Raw genomic sequence first — 21,889 nt, 5'->3', positions numbered from 1 at the left:
CATGACTGCCAGGCCTGTTCCACTCATCCACCACTCTGTTAGTATTGGCACTCACTCACCACATGACTGCCAGGCCTGTTCCACTCATCCACCACTCTGTTAGTATTGGCACTCACTCACCACATGACTGCCAGGCTTGTTCCACTCATCCACCACTCTGTTAGTAAACCAATTCCTTGTTGAATCTGAATTTATCTAACTTGAACCCAGAAGAGATTATTATACAAAAAAAGAAATAAATGATACAGTTTCTAAAGTATAATTAATCTATGTTACAGGTTTTAGTGATAGTAGTAGTAGTAGTAGTAGTAGTAGTAGTAGTAGTAGTAGTAGTAGTAGTAGTAGTAGTAGTAGTAGTAGTTGTAGTAGTCACTTTCTCTGTCTAGTCTGGTTTATCTCCTTTCCTCCTTTCCTCCCTCCCTCCCTCCCTTCCTTCCTTCCCTCTCTCCCTCTCTGTCTTCCTTTCAAGCCTAAAGTTTTCTTATATCCTTTCTCTCTCTCTCTCTCTCTCTCTCTCTCTCTCTCTCTCTCTCTCTCTCTCTCTCTCTCTCTCTCTCTCTCTCTCTCTCTCTCGGCCGCTACCCATGTCCATAACACTAAAAAAAGCAACTACGCAATAGAGAGAGAGAGAGAGAGAGAGAGAGAGAGAGAGAGAGAGAGAGAGAGAGAGAGAGAGAGAGAAAAGTGAGACGGTACAGTTTGAAAAGGGAAGCGAAGGGAAAGGGAGGAAGGGAAAGGGAAGGGGAGGGAAGGGAAGGGAGGGTCAATGCGTAACGAAGGGAAGGTGTGTAACGAGGGGAAGGTAAAAACAGGGCATGGGGGGTCGGGGTAGGACCGGGGTAGGGTCGGGGTGGGGTCGGGACTGGTCGGGGTGGGTCGGGGCGGGGTCGGGACAAGTTACCAAAACCGGTTGAAAAGTAATGATTCTTTAAACTTTTTACTCCACTTTTTTCTCTCCTTGTGGGTTTCTTTCTCTTTCTTTCTCGTTTTGGAGGCTACTCTCTCACTTTCTTCCAGAGAGAGAGAGAGAGAGAGAGAGAGAGAGAGAGAGAGAGAGAGAGAGAGAGAGAAACTTTACTTCTCGCCCTGATCGTCACAGATCGTAAACAAATGAATTATGAAAAAAATAAAAAAATAAAAATGAAGTGAAAATAGAAAGGGGAAAAGAAGAAGAAGAAGAAGAAGAAGAAGAAGAAGAAGAAGAAGAAGAAGAAGAAGAAGAAGAATACGCGACTTTTAAGAGGATGAAGAAGAAGGAAGAGAAAGGTGTAAGAGGAGGAGGAGAAGGAGGAGGAGAAAGAAGAGGAGGAGGAAGAGGAGGAAGAGGAAGAGGATTTGAAGGAGGAAATAAAAATAAAAGAAGGGTGAAGATGATGAGGGAAGGAAGAAAGAGGAGACCAAGGAGGAAGAGGAGGAAGAGGAGGAGAACAAGGAAGGGAAAGGGAGGAGGAGAGAGAGCGAACAGAGGGAAGAAAGGGGGGGCGAATGGAGATGGAGAGAGAAAGGGGGGGAGGAGAATGGAGAGAGAGAGAGAGAGAGAGAGTATATAACGGAGGTGATCTTTCCCTCCGGTTCACTAGGAGGAGAAAGGTGTCCGGTGCTGATCTTCCTCCTGCTCCTCCTCCTCCTCCTCTTCCTGCTGTTACGTCGCCTCGCCTAAGCCTGCTGCCCACCATGGTTAGTGCCCCTTATATATAACTCCTCCACCACTACTACTACTGCTTCTACAAGTGCTACTACTACTATTACTTCTACTATTACTTTTACTACTACTACCATTATTACTTTTAGCGTTCATCGGCGTGTGTTTGTGTGTGTGTGTGTGTGTGTGTGTGTGTGTGTGTGTGTGTGTGTGTGTGTGTTCAAGGGGGGACGGTACCCAGTTCTGTCAGCTGAAAAATCTCGGCCTGAGCGGGGCTTGAACCTCAGTGTGCCAGGCAGGAGTTTGACAGGACAGAGCCTTAGCACCTGAGTGAGACAGACGGAGCTGTGTGTGTGTGTGTGTGTGTGTGTGTGTGTGTGTGTGGTGGCAGGGCTGGGCAAGGTGTCTGGTAAGGATGTGCCATGGGCAGGAGTGACACAGGTGTGACGTGACAGGAGTGGTGCCGGACTAACCCTCACCCCCCCTACCCCCAGCGCGCCCTGCTGCTGCTGCTGGCGTGGCCGCTGCTGGCGTGGTCATTGCCGCTGCCGGACAAGCCGTCGCTGTCGTTCGGCTTCACGCCCGTGGCCGCCGGCCGTGGTGCCGGCCCTTCCTCGGGCTACAGCGCCCCCTCGCCCCCCGTGTACGGATCCCCCGCCCCAGACTACAGCCCACCCTCCGGCGGCTACGGCGGCGGGCCCACCAAGACCATCTACGTGAACGTGCCGCCGCACCAGCCGCACCAGCCGCTGCCACCCGTGTCCGCAGGTCCGCCGCGCAAGCACTACAAGATCGTGTTCATCCGCGCGCCGCCACCTCCGCCGCAGACGCAGGCCATCCTACCGCCGCGCACGGAGCAGAAGACGCTGATCTACGTGCTGCACCAGCGGCCCGACGACCAGCCGCAGGTGGTGGAGGTGCCGCACGTGCCGCACGACCCCGAGGTGTTCTTCGTGGAGTACGACACGCCGCCCACCGCTCACGACCTGCAGCAGCTGTCCTCTGGCAACCTGGACGGCTTCTCCGTCACCGCGCAGCAGCAGGGCGGCGGCTACGGCGGCGGCGACGACCTGTACAAGCGTAGCACGGGCGTGGAGGCGGCGGCGGAGGCGGCGGCGAGCTCCGCCGACACGGAGTCCCTCACCACCTGAGCCCCGCCCCGCACCGGCCCTCCTCCGGGCGGGCCACAACCCCAAAGTTAACTTATTGTTCCCGGCACGCCGCGCCGCCGCTCCCCCTGTACCCAGTGCCCCGCGGGGCTGGGGCGGGGCAAGGCACCCTGACGGGCCCCAGTCTGCCGCCCCCCCTACACCCCTACAGCACCCCCCCTCCAAGGCCAGCCTCGCCCTGCCCCAGGTGGCCGCAGGCGGCGCCCACACCTCTGTCTTACCTCTGTCTTTGTAATAAAGTGGAAATATTCACTGTGAGTTGTGTTGTGACCCAGACCCACAGGACCCACAGGACCCGCCAGCCCCGCCAGCCGCGAAGCGATACAAACAAGGAAGGCTCAACACTCAGCCTCTTGTCGCCGCCGCCGCCGCCGCTTTTGTCTCCGTTAAATGCCTCCCGGAAACCCAGGTGTGAGCCAGGCGCCGCGGCAGGTGACAGCTTCTCTCTTCCTCCTCCTCCTCCTCCTCCTCCTGGTTCTTACCGTCACACATGCAGTAACACCATCTGGAACACACGCAATGATTACAAACTACTCCAAGGGTGATGAATTGGGCCTTATGTAACCCATTCCTCTCTCTCTCTCTCTCTCTCTCTCTCTCTCTCTCTCTCTCTCTCTCTCTCTCTCTCTCTCTCTCTCTCTCTCTCTCTCTCTCTCTCTCTCTCTCTCTCTCTCTCTCTCTCTCTGTCAGCCAAAGACAAAAAGAGATACAGAATAATATAGGGAAACAATATATATATATATATATATATATATATATATATATAGATATATATATATATATATATATATAGATAGAGAGAGAGAGAGAGAGAGAGAGAGAGAGAGAGAGAGAAAGAAATATATATATATATATATATATATATATATATATATATATATATATATATATATATATATACACACACACATCAAGGAAGAACGAGAGAGTACAAAGAGAAAGAGAAAGTTGACGTTTGGTGGAAGGAAAAAAATATTATCCGGAATTTTGAGCGAGTCTGTCAGGCAGTCAACCCGGACGAGAGAAAGTTCCCGGATGTTATGCAAAAGAAAACATTATTATTATTACTCTCATTATTATTATTATTATTATTATTATTATTATTATTATTATTATTAGTAGTAGTAGTAGTAGTAGTAGTAGTAGTAGTAGTAGTAGTAGTAGTAGTAGTAGGCTAATACTCACAACAGATGCACAGAATTAAAGATAAAAACAAAATAAAACGATAAAATAAATAAATAAACAAAACATTTCGTATATTCTAAGCATGAAGAAATAGATTAAAAAGGAAAAGAAAAGATAAAAGAAAGATACTGGAGAGAGAGAGAGAGAGAGAGAGAGAGAGAGAGAGAGAGAGAGAGAGAGAGAGAGAGAGAGACCAATGACTAGGGAAAAAAATGGCTTTCTCGTTACTCCTTGCTTGTCACCTCCACAATCACCACCACCACCACCACCACCATCATCATCATCACCACCACCACCATCACCATCATTATTATCATGTTCGTGTATGTTTCAGCATCTCATCTTCAAACACCCACACACACACACACACACACACACACACACACACACACAGACCCTACTTCCATCCTATTGACAAGCCTTCAATAACCACTAACTCATTACATCCGCCTCTCCTTATGGACAAGAATATAACACACACACACACACACACACACACACACACACACACACACACACACACACACACACACACACACACACACACACACACACACACACACACACAGACCCTACTTCCATCCTATTGACAAGCCTTCAATAACCACTAACTCATTACATCCGCCTCTCCTTATGGACAAGAATATAACACACACACACACACACACACACACACACACACACACACACACACACACACACACACACACACACACACACACACACACACACACACTTCATTGCTATTTCCACACTTGTATTCATCATTGCACTCATTCCAATGGTTTTCCGGGAGGTTTGAAGGTTAGTAGAAAATATATATGACAATAGGTTACGTCAGGTTAAGACAGGTCAGGTTAGGATAAGTTAGGTTGATGAACACGCTAATAACACTAATATAAACCATCTTAACCTCTTCTTGATATACCTGAGTGATCCTGTGTTTGTAGTTAAGGTTTGTTCCTGAGTCTGCGTCGTCTAGGAATTTATTTTGAGGATTAAAGGGCCAGGGATTGAAAAGGATTAATGAACACGTTAATAACACTAATATAAACCATCTTAACCTCTTCTTAATATACCTGAGTGATCCTGTGTCTGTAGTTAAGGTTTGTTCCTGAATTTGCGTCGTCTGGGGGGTTTATTTTGTGGTTTAAAGGGCCATGAATTGATAAGGATTAATGAACACGCTAATAACACTAATATAAACCATCTTAACCTCTTCTTGATATACCTGAGTGATCCTGTGTCTGTAGGTGAGGTTTGTTCCTGAGTCTGCGGTGTCTAGGGGGTTTATTTTGTGGTTTAAAGGGCCAGGAATTGATAAGGATTAATGAACACGCTAATAACACTAATATAAACCATCTTAACCTCTTCTTAAAATACCTGAGTGATCCTGTGTTTGTAGGTAAGGTTTGTTCCTGAGTCTGCGTCGTCTGGGGGTCTATTTTGTGGTTTAAAGGGCCATGAATTGATAAGGATTAATGAACACGCTAATAACACTAAAATAAACCATCTTCACCTCTTCTTGATATACCTGAGTGATCCTGTGTTTGTAGTAAAGGTTTGTTGCTGAGTCTGGGTCATCAAGGGGTTTAATTTGTGGTTTAAAGGGCCAGGAATTGATAAGGATTAATGAACACGCTAATAACACTAATATAAACCATCTTAACCTCTTCTTAATATACCTGAGTGATCCTGTGTTTGTAGGTAAGGTTTGTTCCTGAGTCTGGGGCGTCTAGGGTTTATTTTGTGGTTTAATGGGCCAGGAATTGATAAGGATTAATGAACACGCTAATAACACTAATATAAACCATCTTAACCTCTTCTTGATATACCTGAGTGATCCTGTGTTTGTAGTTAATGTTTGTTGCTGAGTTTGCGTCGTCTAGGGCTTATTTTGTGGTTTAAAGGGCCAGGAATTGATAAGGATTAATGAACACGCTGATAACACTAATATAAACTATCTTAACCTCTTCTTAATATACCTGAGTGATCCTGTGTTTGTAGGTAAGGTTTGTTCATGAGTCTGGGGCGTCTAGGGGGTTTATTTTGTGGTTTAAAGGGCCAAGGGTTTAAAGGGAGCGCGCCACACACCTTCCCTTCTCGAGGATCAAAACACACTACCGGAGTTGCCGTGTTCTTTATTTCACTGTTTTTCGACCATATAATAAATGTGTGTTGTTCTTAGGTATACAAGATGGATATAAATGTACAATAAAAGCTTCTGGATGTCAAAGAATTCGTGTTTTTTGCCTATATACTCCCTTACGCCTTAAAAAATACCCCAAAATATATGATAAAATTTGCCAGTTGATGCAATGTTAACAGTGTTGCCAATGGGTAGTCAATATTCTGTCGTTTTCAGCCGTATAAGTGATTTTGAAGCCTCTTGTTAGGTTAATGGGGGATATGAACATTACTCTAGTCTTTACCGTGTTATACAAGGTGTGGTTTATATTTAAATTGTCCGTCACACCTCGAAATGGGTTAGCAGGAGGCAGCCGATGTGAAACCAGTATTGCCAACAGCTAGGTAGGTAGAGGAGAGCGAGAGAGATTTTTTTTTACGTTTCCTCCTCCTGTTCACTAATTGGGGTAAAGAATTATAAGAGAAGCTTTACCAGTGTGGCATCGACCTCAGTGTTATATTTTCTACTCATTTCTGTCAGTCCATTGTACGTAGTTATTCCATACCTTCTTCCTTTGACCTGTATCGCTGTATATCGCCTCGTATTTACCTCCTCCTCCTCCTGTGATCTATTCTGCTTATTCATCCAGGTATGTATACGTATATTTCTCCACTACCTCTGTTACTGTATGTTCCCCACTGACTATTATTAGTATTATTATTATTATTGTTAAACTCAACAGCCTTTTTCCTAGCGCTGAGCCACTATCCTCAGTTGTATAATCACACTCTGTCCTGCCTGGGGGTTGGGATGGCATACCTCTCCCTTCTCCTTTGTTGTTCTACTTGCAATAATAAACTATCAATCAATCAATCAATCACATCTTGCACTCCCGTTGATTTGTGAGCCCGTTGGAAAGTTTTGCCCGCCTCCTCTTCACTCCGGCTACTGGTGTAAACAATCGGGCGTGTTGGGCCGGACGCAGCCTAATTAAGCCTCCTCCCAAGCCTCATTAAGCCCCGTCCCAGCAGCCCGAGCACCATGGCGGCCACGATCATCAAGAAGGGCCTGGAGCAACTCAAAAGCAAGGAGTTCAGGGACTATTTAATGAGGTAAGGAGGGGGAGAAGACTGCCCGGTAACAAGGGAGAGCATGTCCTTGAGCCTGAGCCCGCATATATTATCTACTCCCATATATTATCTACGTTTAATTAAGGTTATATTGGCGGGATCTTATTAAGGGAAGGTGTTAAAGGGTTAATTATCGTACTATTGCTTGTGGGTGTTGATAAGGGAAGGGCGTTCTTGGCAAGGGCGTGTATTGGCAAGGGCTTTCAGTGTTGCAAGAGTGACGTGATTCCCATAAGTCTTCCTGTGGTTTATTTTGAGAGGTGTTAGAAGAAATAGATGAGTTGAAAGGGTTAATTGCATGATAGCTGGCCACCAATTTATCGCTCTTAGACAGACAGAGATATGAAATGATGAATTAATTAAGGTTATTTTGATGCGATCTTATTAGGGAAGGTGTTAAGGGATTGTTAATTATCGTACTATTGCTTGTGGGTGTTGATAAGGGAAGGGTGTTCTTGGCAAGGACGTGTATTGGCAAGGGTGACGTGATTCCCATAAGTCTTCCTGTGGTTTATTTTAAGAGAGGTTTTCTTTTGCCTTTGAACTGTTTCCTCTACTGTAAAAAATATATATAAAAAAAAACTGGCCTGTCTGTTCTGATGTTCATAGAAAATTTTGTATATCTGATATGTTTCATTATGTCTTCCTGTGGTTAGTATTAAGAGAGGTGTTGAAAGTAATAAATGAGTTGAAAGGGATTAAGTGTATCATACCTGGCCTGTGTTATGTTGTCCTTAGTAAATTTTGTATGTCTGATGTGTTTCTATAAGTCTTCCTGTGGTTTAATTAAAGGGATGTGTTGATAGCATGGGATGAAAGGATTTAGTGCATGATACTTGGCCTGTCTGTTCTGTTGTCCTTAGTAAATTTTGTTAATGTATAGTTTATTACTCTACCTATTTATATCTCTTAGACAGACTGACAGAGAGAGATATGGAGTGATATGGGCAAACAATAAATAAATTGAGGAAAAAAGAAAGTTAGTCCTGGGAAAGAAAAGAATGACAGTCTAGGAATAGAGAGAAAGAAAAAGAAAGTAAATGCAGAGATAAAAAAGAAAGGAAGTCCAGGGATAAGGAGCTAATGGTCTTATTCTGCCCCACTTTATTTTATCCTCCAGACTTTATTTATGTTGATGTCTATATATCAGTGTATTTTGTTTTCTCTTGATGTCCCTTCATATATCCCAATAATGATAGTAATAATTATAATACCCCTTGCAGCACACACTTCTGGGGCCCTGTAGCTAACTGGGGCATCCCGCTGGCCGCCATCGCTGACACAAGGAAGCCGCCAGAGTTTATCAGCGGGAAGATGACATTTGGTGAGTCTTAGGAATGACGCCGATCCAGGAATTGTAGAAGTCGGGGCTGACCAGTAGACTAATAATGGTTGTTGTTGTTGATATTCTCCCTCCTGTTATAGATATTTCCTCAGCTGTTCCCTTCCTGTAGACTAATAATGGTTGTTGTTGTTGATATTCTCCCTCCTGTTATAGATATTTCCTCAGCTGTTCCCTTCCTGTAGACTAATAATGGTTGTTGTTGTTGATATTCTCCCTCCTGTTATAGATATTTCCTCAGCTGTTCCCTTCCTGTAGACTAATAATGGTTGTTGTTGTTGATATTCTCCCTCCTGTTATAGATATTTCCTCAGCTGTTCCCTTCCTGTAGACTAATAATGGTTGTTGTTGTTGATATTCTCCCTCCTGTTATAGATATTTCCACAGCTGTTCCCTTCCTGTAGACTAATAATGGTTGTTGTTGTTGATATTCTCCCTCCTGTTATAGATATTTCCTCAGCTGTTCCCTTCCTGTAGACTAATAATGGTTGTTGTTGTTGATATTCACCCTCCTGTTATAGATATTTTCTCAGCTGTTCCCTTCCTCACCCTCTGACCTCCTCCGTCTCTCCCCAGCCCTGTGCCTCTACTCCGCCATCTTCATGAGGTTCGCCATCAAGGTCCAGCCACGCAATCTCCTCCTCTTCAGCTGTCACTTCACCAATGAGACGGCACAGCTCATTCAGGTACATTTTTCTTTTTTACAACAAAGGAGGCAGCTCAAGGGCACAAAAAAAAAATAATAAAAAATAGCCCGCTAATTGCTGCTCCCATAAAAGAATCAGAAGAGGTGTCCAAAAGCAAGGTCAAATTCGGGAGGAGAGGTGTCCTGAAACCCTCCTCTTGAAAGAGTTCAAGTCGTAGGCAGGAGGAAATACAGATGAATGAAGATTGTTCCAGAGTTTACCAGCGTGAGGGATGAAAGAGTGAAGATGCTGGTTAACTCTTGCATAAGGGGTTTAGACAGTATAGGGATGAGCATGAGTAGAAAGTCGTGTGCAGCGGGGCCGCAGGAGGGGGGGAGGCATGCAGTTAGCAAGTTCAGAAGAGCAGTCAGCGTGGAAATATCGATAGAAGATAGAAAGAGAGACAACATCGCGGCGGAATTTAAGAGGTAGACTATCAGTAGGAGGAGGAGAGCTGATGAGACGAAGAGCCTTAGCCTCCACTCTGTCCAGAAGAGCTGTGTGGGTGGAGCCCCCCCACACGTGAGATGCATACTCCATACGAGGGCGGACAAGGCCCCTGTATATGGATAGCAACTGTGCAGGGGAGAAGAACTGGCGGAGACGATACAGAACACCCAGCCTCGAGGAAGCTGATTTAGCGAGAGAGGAGATATAAAGTTTCCAGTTGAGATTTTGAGTTAAGGATAGACCGAGGATGTTTAGTGTTGAAGAAGATGACAGCTGAGTGTTGTCGAAGAATAGCGGATAGGTGTTTGGAAGATTGTGTCGAGTTGATAGGTGGAGAAATTGAGTTTTTGAGGCATAGAAGGACACAAGGTTCCTTCTGCCCCAATCGGAAATGATAGCAAGGTCTGAGGTTAACCGTTCTTCAGCCTCCAGTCTGGAGTCGTGTACCTCCTGTTGTGATGGTTTTCTATTGAAAGAAGTTGAATAATGCAGAGTGGAGTCGTCGGCGTACGAGTGGACAGGACAGTTTGTTATGGAAAGAAGATCATTGATGAATAACAGGAAGAGAGTGGGTGATAGGACAGAGCCCTGTGAAACGCCTCTGTTGATAGGTTTAGGGGAAGAACAGTGACCGTCTACCACCGCAGAGATAGAACGGCCGGAAAGGAAACTGGAGATAAAGGAACAGAGAGAGAGATAGAATCCGAAAGAGGGCAGTTTAGAAAGCAAAGACTGGTGCCAAACTCTATCGAAAGCTTTTGATATGTCTAGCGCAACAGAGAAAGTTTCACCGAAACTGCTAAGAGAGGATGACCAAGAGTCAGTTAAGAGAGCAAGAAGATCGCCAGTAGAACGCCCCTTGCGGAATCCATACTGGCGATCAGATAGAAGATTAGAAGTGGAAAGGTGCTTTTGAATCTTCCGGTTAAGGATTGATTCAAAAGCTTTAGATAGACAGGAAAGTAAAGCTATTGGGCGGTAGTTTGAGGGATTGGAGCGGTCACCCTTCTTAGGCACAGGCTGTACAAAGGCATACTTCCAGCAGGAAGGAAAGATAGATGTTGATAGGCAGAGACGAAAGAGTTTGACCAGGCAGGGTGTCAGCACAGAAGCACAGTTTTTAAGGACAATAGGAGGCACTCCATCAGGTCCATAAGCCTTCTGAGAGTTGAGGCCATAGAGGGCATAGAAAACATCATTTGGAAGAATCTTAATAACAGGCATGAAGGAGTCAGAGGGGGGATGAGTAGGAGGAATATGCCCAGAATCGTCCAAGGTGGAGTTCTTACAGAAAGTTTGAGCGAAGAGTTCAGCCTTAGAGACAGATGAGACGGCAGTGCTGCCATCAGAGTTAAGGAGAGGAGGGAAAGAGGAAGAAGTGAAATTGGAGGAGATATTTTTGGCTAGATGCCAGAAGTCACGGGAAGAATTAGAAGAAGCAAGGTGTTGACACTTTTTATTTATAAAAGAAGTTTTGGTAAGCCAGAGAATAGATTTGGCACGATTCCGGGCTGAAATGTACAGATCAAAGTTAGTGGGAGTTCGAAGGCTCTGGAACCTTTTGTGAGCTGCCTCTCTATCTTTAATAGCACGAGAACAAGCGTGATTAAACCGTCTTTTTAGCATGAGGAGTAGAGAAAGTACGTGGAATGTATGCCTCCATTCCAGAGACAATCACCTCTGTGATGCGCAGAGCACACACAGAGGGGTCTCTCTCCTGGAAGCAGTAATCATTCCATGGGAAATCGGAAAAGTACATCCTCAGGTCGTCCCACCGAGCTGAAGCAAAATGCCAGAAGCATCGCCTCCTCAGTGGGTCCAGAGGATGTATAGGAGCAATAGAACAGGATACAGAAATAAGGTTATGATCAGAGGAGCCCAACGGAGAGAACAGTTTGACAGAGTAAGCAGAAGGATTAGAGGTAAGGAAGAGGTCTAGAATGTTGGGCCTGTCTCCAAGACGGTCGGGAATACGAGTAGGGTGCTGAACCAACTGCTCTAGGTCGTTGAGGAGAGCAAAGTTGTAGGCTTGTTCACCAGGCTGGTCAGTGAAGGAGGATGAAAGCCAAAGCTGGTGGTGAACATTGAAATCTCCCAAGATGGAGATTTCAGCGAAGGGAGAGTGGGTCAAGATGCGCTCCACTTTAGAGTTCAAATAGTCAGAGAGTTTTACATAGTTAGTAGAGTTAGGTGAGAGATAAACAGCACAGATGTATTTAGTAATAGAATGACAATGAAGTCTTAGCCAGATGGTGGAAAATTCAGAAGAGTCAAGGTCGTGGGCGCAACATCCAGCTTTGGATTGAAATTGAGGATAGAGATAGTAGGAGGGAACAGAGTAGAGGTTGCTGTCAGTAGCCTCAGAAACCTGTGTTTCGGTGAGGAAGAGAAGGTGAGGTTTAGAGGAGGAGAGATGGTGTTCCACAGAATGAAAATTAGAACGGAGACCACGAATGTTGCAGAAATTGATAAGGAGGAGGTTCGAGGAGTTGTCAGGACACCTCTCAAGTCGGCAGTCAGAAGGGGAGTCCTCACTGGGGGAATTTATGGTCCCCCCCCAGGCGGGGACTCCGAGGCAGTTATTTTTTCACCATGTTGAATTTTGAATTTTGGGAAAAGGTGTGTGTGTTTTGTGAATGTAGTGTGGTGTAGAAAGAGAGAGGAACTGTCTTTAGAGAGCATGCTGAACTGCTCTCTGGTGTTGATGAGACAAAAGGGAAACGGTTAGTGAGGACATGGGAAGGGTCTTTGAAGGGCTTTAGCACCCTCCTCGCTTCCCATATATCTTCACCGGGAGTAGCTCACGCCCATTCGGTAGGTGTCTTCCTACCTACTCCTTCATGGAAGCCTTTGTTGTGTATGTAAGAAGTAAATATGTCTTACAGCTGAACTAAGGATGCTACAGGTTGACGCAGTGGGGCTCTCTGAGATGGGGAGATCAGTCGAGGGGGTTAAACCTGCTCTTGGTCAGGCCAGAGCGATGGGTCAGGTGATGGTCGGAAAGCTTAGCCTTTGCAACAGCACTTCTCTATCTTGTTTCTCTCAACGTTGTCAGATTGTCGTACTCTGAGCATCATTTTTACTGGTTTCTGACCCATAACTATAGCCAAGAAACACCAATAATTAACCATTTTAACGATAACTCTATAAAAAAACTGTTAAAGGGGTGGAGGAGACAGTTTGAGGGTTGGAAATCTGCAAATATTAGAGCCTGATCACGGCCATCTGGCAGCGGTGGTTTCGCTTCTCAGTCGGTCAAGTTCCTCCGTTGGTGTTCCCTTTTCATCCACACCTCATACAGTATTTTCTCAGCTTCTCCTGTCCATTCTTCTCTAAACAGTTGATCGCCCATGATGTTGTTTTCTTCTTCTATATAAGGTCTTTGCAAAGCTCATGATTTTCTCCCTATTTCCTCATATATCCAGGGCACCACAACAAAACATGATCTAAATTTTCCATCTCCCAATCACATAGTAAACATTTTGTATCTCCATTTGTATGCCTGTTTCTATCATTTAGTCTTCGGTTGTTGGTTCGTGCTCTATATAGTATCTGGGACGCTGGCTTGTCATCTCAAAGTGTGCACCAGTTCCTCTTCTCTCCCCAGGGTGGTCGGTTGATAAACTACGAGTACTTGGGAGGGAAGGAAGCGGCGGCGAAGGAGGCGGCGGCGAAGGAGGCACCAGCGGCCGAAACCACGGTCACCTAAGTCGGTTATCTCCACTACGCGTCCTCGGTGACAGAGTTCATTCGTCATTCAATCGTCTTGCTCACAACGCACCAGCTAAAAGACAATACAAGTGCACAGTATAGCTCAGGCAGTGCAGCTCAAACAAAGAGAAAATACAGAAATATGCAGTAGAGTAGATACAAAGCAGCTATTGCCACCACCTCCACATTCACCAGCTAAAAGACAACCCCGAGAGTGCACAATTTAGCTTAGGGGACTGCAGCTCAAAGATACAGAAGACATATTGATACAGAGTTATACAGTAGAGTAGATACAATGACACAGAGATATAGAGCAGCTAACACCACCACAGAGGAAGGGATGAAGGGTGAACTCTGTCAACTTGGGTCCTTTTAGGGTCGGTTTGCATCACACACAAACCTCAGTTTAGTACAGTTCTACCTTGGTTTGATGGACGGTGAAAATTCGGATAAGATTGTGGAGCCGTGAGTCTGGATTTACGGAGCGCATGCCTGGATATGTCGAATTGTTACCTTACTCACTTGTTAACTATTGTGTATTATTAGCCCGGTAGCAGGGATAGGCCATATTTGTGGTTTGACGTAACTCCTCCACAATAGAGGATGCACCAACTGACCATCACTGCGTTGTTATCTATTATATTTGCGTGAGTGATGATTTTTTCTCATTAATTCACTTAGAGGAGCCTTTAAGAAACATGATCCCCGCAGCTACCAGGTTAAGTGCTTTGTATTTCTGGGTTACATACGATGACAGCTCCAAATTTCAGTGTGTTTTAAGGTCCTAAGTCTGATATATTGTTGTGTTTTTCCAGCTGACTGTATGCAAGTATTTTATGTTTTCTTCAGAGTCTAACACCAGCATATAATTTTGTGTTCCAAGAGGACCTTATACCAAATTTTTGTGTTTTTCTAACTTCCTACGTTTGGTATATGATTGTGTTTCCCTAGATGATTGTATGCCAGATTTTAATGTTATTTCTAAAGCTATAATTCGTGTATATCATTGCTCCTTATTTTTGGGTGACTTTATGCCAAATTTCAGTGTGTTTTCAGGGGTTTAAGTTCAGTATATTATTGTGTTTAACTTCCAAATGACTTTATGCTAAATTTCAATGTCTTTTTCAAGCTATAAGTTCATCGTCCAGTTATGTTTAGCGTCCAGTGTCAGCATTTCTTCACTACGCTCAATTTACCATGCCAGTCAATTTTGCGTCATGCTTTCTTCTGCCGCCAATATCCAGACGTGGCTTCCTTCCTTGGGTCCGAAGAAGCGAGGTATTACTGTAGTCCACATTACAGGATCTACGTTTAGGTTTACAGGCAGGTTACAGACTTACAGCGAGTGGGCCATAATGATTTCTGCTTACGCCAAACCCCATATACCCTCACTGTAATGGAATCAGGCACTGGGGGTCTAGATAACATAAGGTTTCTGATCCCATTTGAGGCAGTTTCTCCCCTTCATCCATTACTGTAAGGGTTTATGGGGATAGTTTCATTGGGGATTTCTATTTGATGATTCGGTTGAGGGGAAAAAAAATCTTGTTGTCACGCTGTTTAACTCAAAGCTTTGTTGAATGCTTTGCGCTCGTGTGATGCGTTTGATAGTGACAGTATTTTTTATACGGTACATTCAGGCTGGTGGAGGGAGGCCCAGGGCTGTGCTGGTGTAATTAGTCTTGTACATATTCTACCCTGCACTCGTGTCGGTGCCTAGATGTACTGTAGAGAGATGTATTTTGATGTTGTTATGAAATCATGGTGACTCAGATTCTAGCCATAGTGAAACTGGATTGGGGAGACCGTTTTTACGTTGGCTTTCGTGGGTCCTTTCCTCCCCGCCACCCTGCCACACAGTCCCAACTCCTATTTCTTCATCTCATGTGTTACCTATAGCCAGAGCGGTGGGGGGGGGAAGGACACGAGGGAGCCAACGCAGAATCTATCTCGCCAATCTGGTTTCGGTGAAGTCCGTTCCAACCACTGTCAAAAAATATCACCGCACTGCAGCAGCTGGTTCGCTTCAGCCTAAAGCCAGTATTCTCAAATGTATCGGCCCCCACAGTTCCCCCATTTGAGAAGCCTCCATTGGCAGCTGCTGTGATTTCCATGGACTGTTTTGTGATTCCAGTGATTGTTTTACCCGACTTCTGCATCTGAAACGGGAAAATCACCCCTGAAATTCCGGTTAATCTTCTCTGTGGCCTTGGGAAACGGTCATAATGGGAGTGAGATACGTTTAAGAATATGGACCTAACACTCACATCCCGTTATTTAGGCAATGTTATGATAGACGTTCAGCTTGTTTACACTTTGACGGCTACTGAAATATCAACAACACAGCCACCCACTATATCTTGTCAGGCTTTAGAGGTAATTTCACACACAGTTGATGAATGAGTGGATTAAAATTACTACTCTTCATCAGCATATTAAAACTCATTGATGGCTACTGAAATATCAACGACACAGCCACCCACTATATCTTGTCAGGCTTTAGATGTAATTTCACACACAGTTGATGAATGAGTGGATTAAAATTACTACTCTTCATCAGCATATTAAAACTCATTGATGGCTGCTGAAATATCAATGATCCAGCCTCCCTCTTTATCCTATCAAGCTGTAGACGTTATTACACACACAGTTGATAAAACATTGGAGTTGATGAATGATAGGATTAGATTTCTTTTCCTCCTCATCATCAGCATCCAGTCATGATTAAAAAGCTTGAAAACTATAAGACGGAAGTTGCTAGAGGGTGAACTACTATATTTGACAGTTGCTGGAACGCACTCGTGTCGTAGATCTTCTTGCAGCACAGCTCAGTGATTCTCGGACATATAGCGATCAGGGGTGAAAGTAAGATTAGCTTTTTGCAGGTCCTGTGTCTTTAAAAGCGTACCTCTGCTGTAGACGGGACGGCTGTATATCTCTTCCCGATACGGCATACCACTGCGTACTGGCTTAATTTCACCCCTGATAGCGATTTGGGAACAATAATAATTAGTCTATACGCGGCACACTAACCCGTGAGGTCGACTCTTACTTAGAATAGAAGAGCTGTGCTGCTTAGAAAATTAACCAGAAATAGTCAGTAATAAGTCCAAGAATGGGAGAAGATGGACTATAAACTACAATGAAGAAGAAGAAGAAAAAGAATAATAAGAAGAAGAAAGAAATTAATCAGAAAAGCACTCCTGTCGAACCTCATAATGGAAAATAAGGACAATAACTGATGAAGAGAGGAGAAAGAAGGAGACTCTATACCCCAGTGTGTGTACATATCAGAGGAGTGAGGAGCGTAGTGTTAGATGCCCAGAAGAATCAAATGCTACTGTGGATAGAGTTGAAAATAGAAAGGGTTGATAATGGATTTTGTCAAGTTTAGGGAATAGATTTATTATTATTATTATTATTATTAATACTGAGAAATCAATGTTACTGGAGAGGAGGAGGAAATAGAAAGGTCTAATGTGGAGTTTTGTCAAGGTTAAGAGAGAGAGAGAGAGAGAGAGAGAGAGAGAGAGAGAGAGAGAGAGAGAGAGAGAGAGAGAGAGAGAGAGAGAGAAGAAGAAGAAGAGAGAGAGAGAGAGAGAGAGAGAGAGAGAGAGAGAGAGAGAGAGAGAGAGAGGAATTAGTAGTAGTAGTAGTAATAGTAGTGAGATCTCTTAAAAAGGGGCAACAGGAAAAAAAATATTAGTTTAGACCCAAACATAGTCCCCTTAAAGAGCAAACATGTATGGATATGAAGTTCGAAAGAGTCGCTGATAGAAAAGTAAAAAAAGAATGAAAATAAAAGGAAACAAAAGCAATAGATGATAAAGAGAAGGAATAAAGAAGAGACAGACTACATAAAAATCCACCACAGAAAAACAAAACCAAGCGATGTAGTAATATTTCTACTTATCGGAAAAAGTAAACCCCCTTCTGCGGCCTTAAGTAAATGGAAAAGTGATCAAAATATTCAAGTTTCGCACAGTTAGAATGAAAATAAGAGGAAACCAAAGCAATACATGATAAAGAGAAGGAATAAAGAAGAGACAGACTACTTATAAATCCACCACAGAAATACAAAACCAAGCGATGTATTAATATTTCTACTTATCGGAAAAAGTAAACTCCCTTCTGCGGCCTTAAGTAAACAGAAAAGTGATCAAAATATTCAAGTTTCGCACAGTTAGAATGAAAATAAGAGGAAACAAAAGCAATACATGATAAAGAGAAGGAATAAAGAAGAGACAGACTACTTATAAATCCACCACAGAAATACAGAACCAAGTGATGTAGTAATCTTTCTACTTATCGGAAAAAGTAAACTCCCTTCTGTGGCCTTAAGTAAATGGAAAAGTGATCAAAATATTCAAGTTTCGCACAGTTAGTATGTACGTTAGGTTCTCTCCAGGTTAAAATTACTTAGACGTTTCCACAGCAGATGAGAACACCACAAGGGAAGCAAATGTACCTTGATTACCTCTGTGTTTTGAAAGGTTTGTGGCATGAGAGGAGAGTTGCTTCTTGGTAATAAAACTAACTTGACAAAGAATCACATGAATTTTATTGGCCATTTTTGATACCCGTTAGTTATTTTTTTTTCTTTTTTTTCTTTTTTACATCAAAGGACACGGCTCAAGGGCAACAAAAAGAGTACAAAAAAAAAAAGTCCGCTACTCGCCGCTCCCGTAACAGATAACAGTAAACAGTAGCCGAAAGAGAGGTCAATTTCGGGTGGAAGAGTTAGTTTTAATATCTTTTCAATCCCATTTTAAAATATTGTACCCTTCTGTAGTTGAAACCTCCCTCTTGTGTGTTATTGCAATGGGTTTAAGTCTTGCAAAAAGCTGAGAATACTACTTCTAACTTAACCTACCCTCACTATACCTCTTTGGGTAGGTTAACAAACACGTACCAGCAGCATCTTCAGTCTTTCACTTTCTCTGTCCAGCTTCCCAATGCAAGAGTTAACCAGTATCTTCAGTCTTTCATCACTTTCATTGTCCACCTTCCCAATGCAAGAGTTAACCAGTACATTTAGTCTTTCATCACTTTCATTGTCCACCTTCCCAATGCAAGAGTTAACCAGTATCTTCAGTCTTTCATCACTTTCTCTGTCCAGCTTCCCAATGCAAGAGTTAACCAGTATCTTCAGTCTTTCATCACTTTCTCTGTCCAGCTTCCCAATGCAAGAGTTAACCAGTATCTTCAGTCTTTCATCACTTTCTCTGTCCAGCTTCCCAATGCAAGAGTTAACCAGTATCTTCAGTCTTCCATAACTTTCTCTGTCCAGCTTCCCAATGCAAGAGTTAACCAGTATCTTCAGTCTTTCATCACTTTCTCTGTCCAGCTTCCCAATGCAAGAGTTAACCAGTATCTTCAGTCTTTCATCAATTTCTCTGTCCAGCTTCCCAGTGCAAGAGTTAACCAGTATCTTCAGTCTTTCATAACTTTCTCTGTCCAGCTTCCCAATGCAAGAGTTAACCAGTATCTTCAGTCTTTCATAACTTTCTCTGTCCAGCTTCCCAATGCAAGAGTTAACCAGTATCTTCAGTCTTTCATAACTTTCTCTGTCCAGCTTCCCAATGCAAGAGTTAACCTACATCTTCAGTCTTCCATAACTTTCTCTGTCCAGCTTCCCAATGCAAGAGTTAACCAGTATCTTCAGTCTTTCATCACTTTCTCTGTCCAGCTTCCCAATGCAAGAGTTAACCTACATCTTCAGTCTTCCATCACTTTCTCTGTCCAGCTTCCCAATGCAAGAGTTAACCTACATCTTCAGTCTTCCATCACTTTCTCTGTCCACCTTCCCAATGCAAGAGTTAACCTACATCTTCAGTCTTCCATCACTTTCTCTGTCCAGCTTCCTAATGCAAGAGTTAACCAGTATCTTCAGTCTTTCATCACTTTCTCTGTCCAGCTTCCCAATGCAAGAGTTAACCTACATCTTCCTTCCATAACTTTCTCTGTCCAGCTTCCCAATGCAAGAGTTAGCCAGTATCTTCAGTCTTTCATCACTTTCTCTGTCCAGCTTACTTCTTTGGGTAGGTTAACAAACATGTATGCATCATTTTAATAGGTTATATCAAGGAAAAACACTGAAAACTTTACATAAACCACATCAACTAAATTCGTAAGAGTGAAAAATGACAGGAATTTATATATCTTTACTAAGTTTTCCTAAAGCACGTGATTGGCAAGTTACTTTTTTACTGCAAGGGAGTCAGCTCAAAGGCACAAAACAAAGCCAGAATTTCGAGTGGATAATCCTTTCCTCCATTCATTAGAGTTCCTTCATTTATTTTTCCTCTTCCTTCCTTTCTACTTCCTTTTCCATACTTTCTTCCCTTTTTCTTAACTTGCCTTTTCCTCTCATCCCTTTCTTTCCTCCTTCCTGTCTTCTCCTTCTTAAAGAAAACACAACGAGGTCAATTTCAAGTAGAGAAGAGGTGCCTTGATAATCCTTCCGCCCTTCAATAGAATTAGCATTAGTAGGGGTCTTGCAACCACTTCATTAGAATCAACATTAGAATCAGCAACTACTTCATTAGAATCAGCATTAGAATCAGCAACTACTTCATTAGAATCAACATTAGAATCAGCAACTACTTCATTAGAATCAACATTAGAATCAGCAACTACTTCATTAGAATCAGCATTAGAATCAGCAACTACTTCATTAGAATCAACATTAGAATCAGCAACTACTTCATTAGAATCAACATTAGAATCAGCAACTACTTCATTAGAATCAACATTAGAATCAGCAACTACTTCATTAGAATCAACATTAGAATCAGCAACTACTTCATTAGAATCAGCATTAGAATCAGCAACTACTTCATTAGAATCAACATTAGAATCAGCAACTACTTCATTAGAATCAACATTAGAATCAGCAACTACTTCATTAGAATCAACATTAGAATCAGCAACTACTTCATTAGAATCAACATTAGAATCAGCAACTACTTCATTAGAATCAGCATTAGAATCAGCAACTACTTCATTAGAATCAGCATTAGAATCAGCAACTACTTCATTAGAATCAACATTAGAATCAGCAACTACTTCATTAGAATCAACATTAGAATCAGCAACTACTTCATTAGAATCAACATTAGAATCAGCAACTACTTCATTAGAATCAACATTAGAATCAGCAACTACATTAAAATCAGCAACTACTTCATTAGAATCAGCATTAGAATCAGCAACTACTTCATTAGAATCAACATTAGAATCAGCAACTACTTCATTAGAATCAACATTAGAATCAGCAACTACTTCATTAGAATCAACATTAGAATCAGCAACTACATTAAAATCAGCAACTACTTCATTAGAATCAGCATTAAAATCAGCAACTACTTCATTAGAATCAACATTAGAATCAGCAACTACATTAAAATCAGCATCTACTTCATTAGAATCAGCATTAGAATCAGCAACTACTTCATTAGAATCAGCATTAAAATCAGCAACTACATTAAAATCAGCAACTACTTCATTAGAATCAGCATTAGAATCAGCAACTACTTCATTAGAATCAGCAACTACATTAAAATCAGCAACTACTTCATTAGAATCAACATTAGAATCAGCAACTACATTAAAATCAACAACTACTTCATTAGAATCAGCATTAGAATCAGCAACTACTTCATTAGAATCAGCATTAAAATCAGCAACTACATTAAAATCAGCATCTACTTCATTAGAATCAGCATTAGAATCAGCAACTACTTCATTAGAATCAGCATTAAAATCAGCAACTACTTCATTAGAATCAGCATTAGAATCAGCAACTACTTCATTAGAATCAGCATTAAAATCAGCAACTACTTCATTAGAATCAGCATTAGAATCAGCAACTACTTCATTAGAATCAGCATTAAAATCAGCAACTACTTCATTAGAATCAGCAGTAGTAGGGGTCTTGCAAGTACTCCACTGTTCCCTGGTTCGCATATACTGGTGGTGGTCGTGTTCTTCCTCTCAACTCCACCAGGAAGGCGAACAGGGCACCAATTAGGCCTGCACCGAAGAGGAGGTAGGCCCCTTGTAGATGTGCTAGGCCTAGAGGCTGGAGGCTAGAGTCGCTGTCCTCCTGTAGGGAAAGACATTTTATTATTTTTTTTCATTCTTTTGTCTTTTTTTTTCTTATTTATCCATGGTCTTTTATTTATGTTTGTTTATTGTATTGTTTTAGCGTCACCCACCCGGCGGTCAGACAAGCCGAGGCCCTCCAGTATGTTCCTCTGCCACTTGTCCACGAAGCCGCCCTCGATCATGGCGCGCATTGCCTGGTTCACGGCGGCGACCCACGGCGTGTGTTTGCGGAAAAAGAACGCCAGGTTGCCTTCGTACACCTGCTGCCTCATGATGTACACCTGGGGAGATACAAAGAATGATGATCAACAAGGCGGAAGATTATGTTAGTGCTTTG

At 42.9% G+C, this 21,889-nt stretch overlaps 2 protein-coding genes across 2 annotated transcripts; both read left to right on the top strand.

Annotated features, from left to right (window-relative positions):
• Nucleotides 1-1,541: 1,541 nt before the first annotated feature.
• LOC126996840 (uncharacterized) lies at nt 1,542-3,063 on the top strand. Its single transcript, XM_050857712.1, has 2 exons — nt 1,542-1,677; nt 2,137-3,063. Exons 1-2 carry the CDS (start codon nt 1,675-1,677, stop codon nt 2,791-2,793), a joined length of 660 nt encoding a protein of 219 aa, XP_050713669.1. The 5' UTR covers nt 1,542-1,674; the 3' UTR covers nt 2,794-3,063.
• Nucleotides 3,064-7,042: 3,979 nt separating this feature from the next.
• On the top strand, nt 7,043-17,992 carry LOC126996839 (mitochondrial pyruvate carrier 1-like). Its single transcript, XM_050857711.1, has 4 exons — nt 7,043-7,236; nt 8,478-8,578; nt 9,173-9,282; nt 13,340-17,992. Exons 1-4 carry the CDS (start codon nt 7,166-7,168, stop codon nt 13,439-13,441), a joined length of 384 nt encoding a protein of 127 aa, XP_050713668.1. The 5' UTR covers nt 7,043-7,165; the 3' UTR covers nt 13,442-17,992.
• The last annotated feature ends 3,897 nt before the right edge of the window (nt 17,993-21,889 follow it).

Source organism: Eriocheir sinensis, chromosome 11 (genome assembly GCF_024679095.1).
Source record: "Eriocheir sinensis breed Jianghai 21 chromosome 11, ASM2467909v1, whole genome shotgun sequence".
In the NCBI taxonomy this organism is placed as follows: domain Eukaryota; kingdom Metazoa; phylum Arthropoda; class Malacostraca; order Decapoda; family Varunidae; genus Eriocheir; species Eriocheir sinensis.
This window is presented reverse-complemented; position numbering and strand designations above follow the sequence as displayed.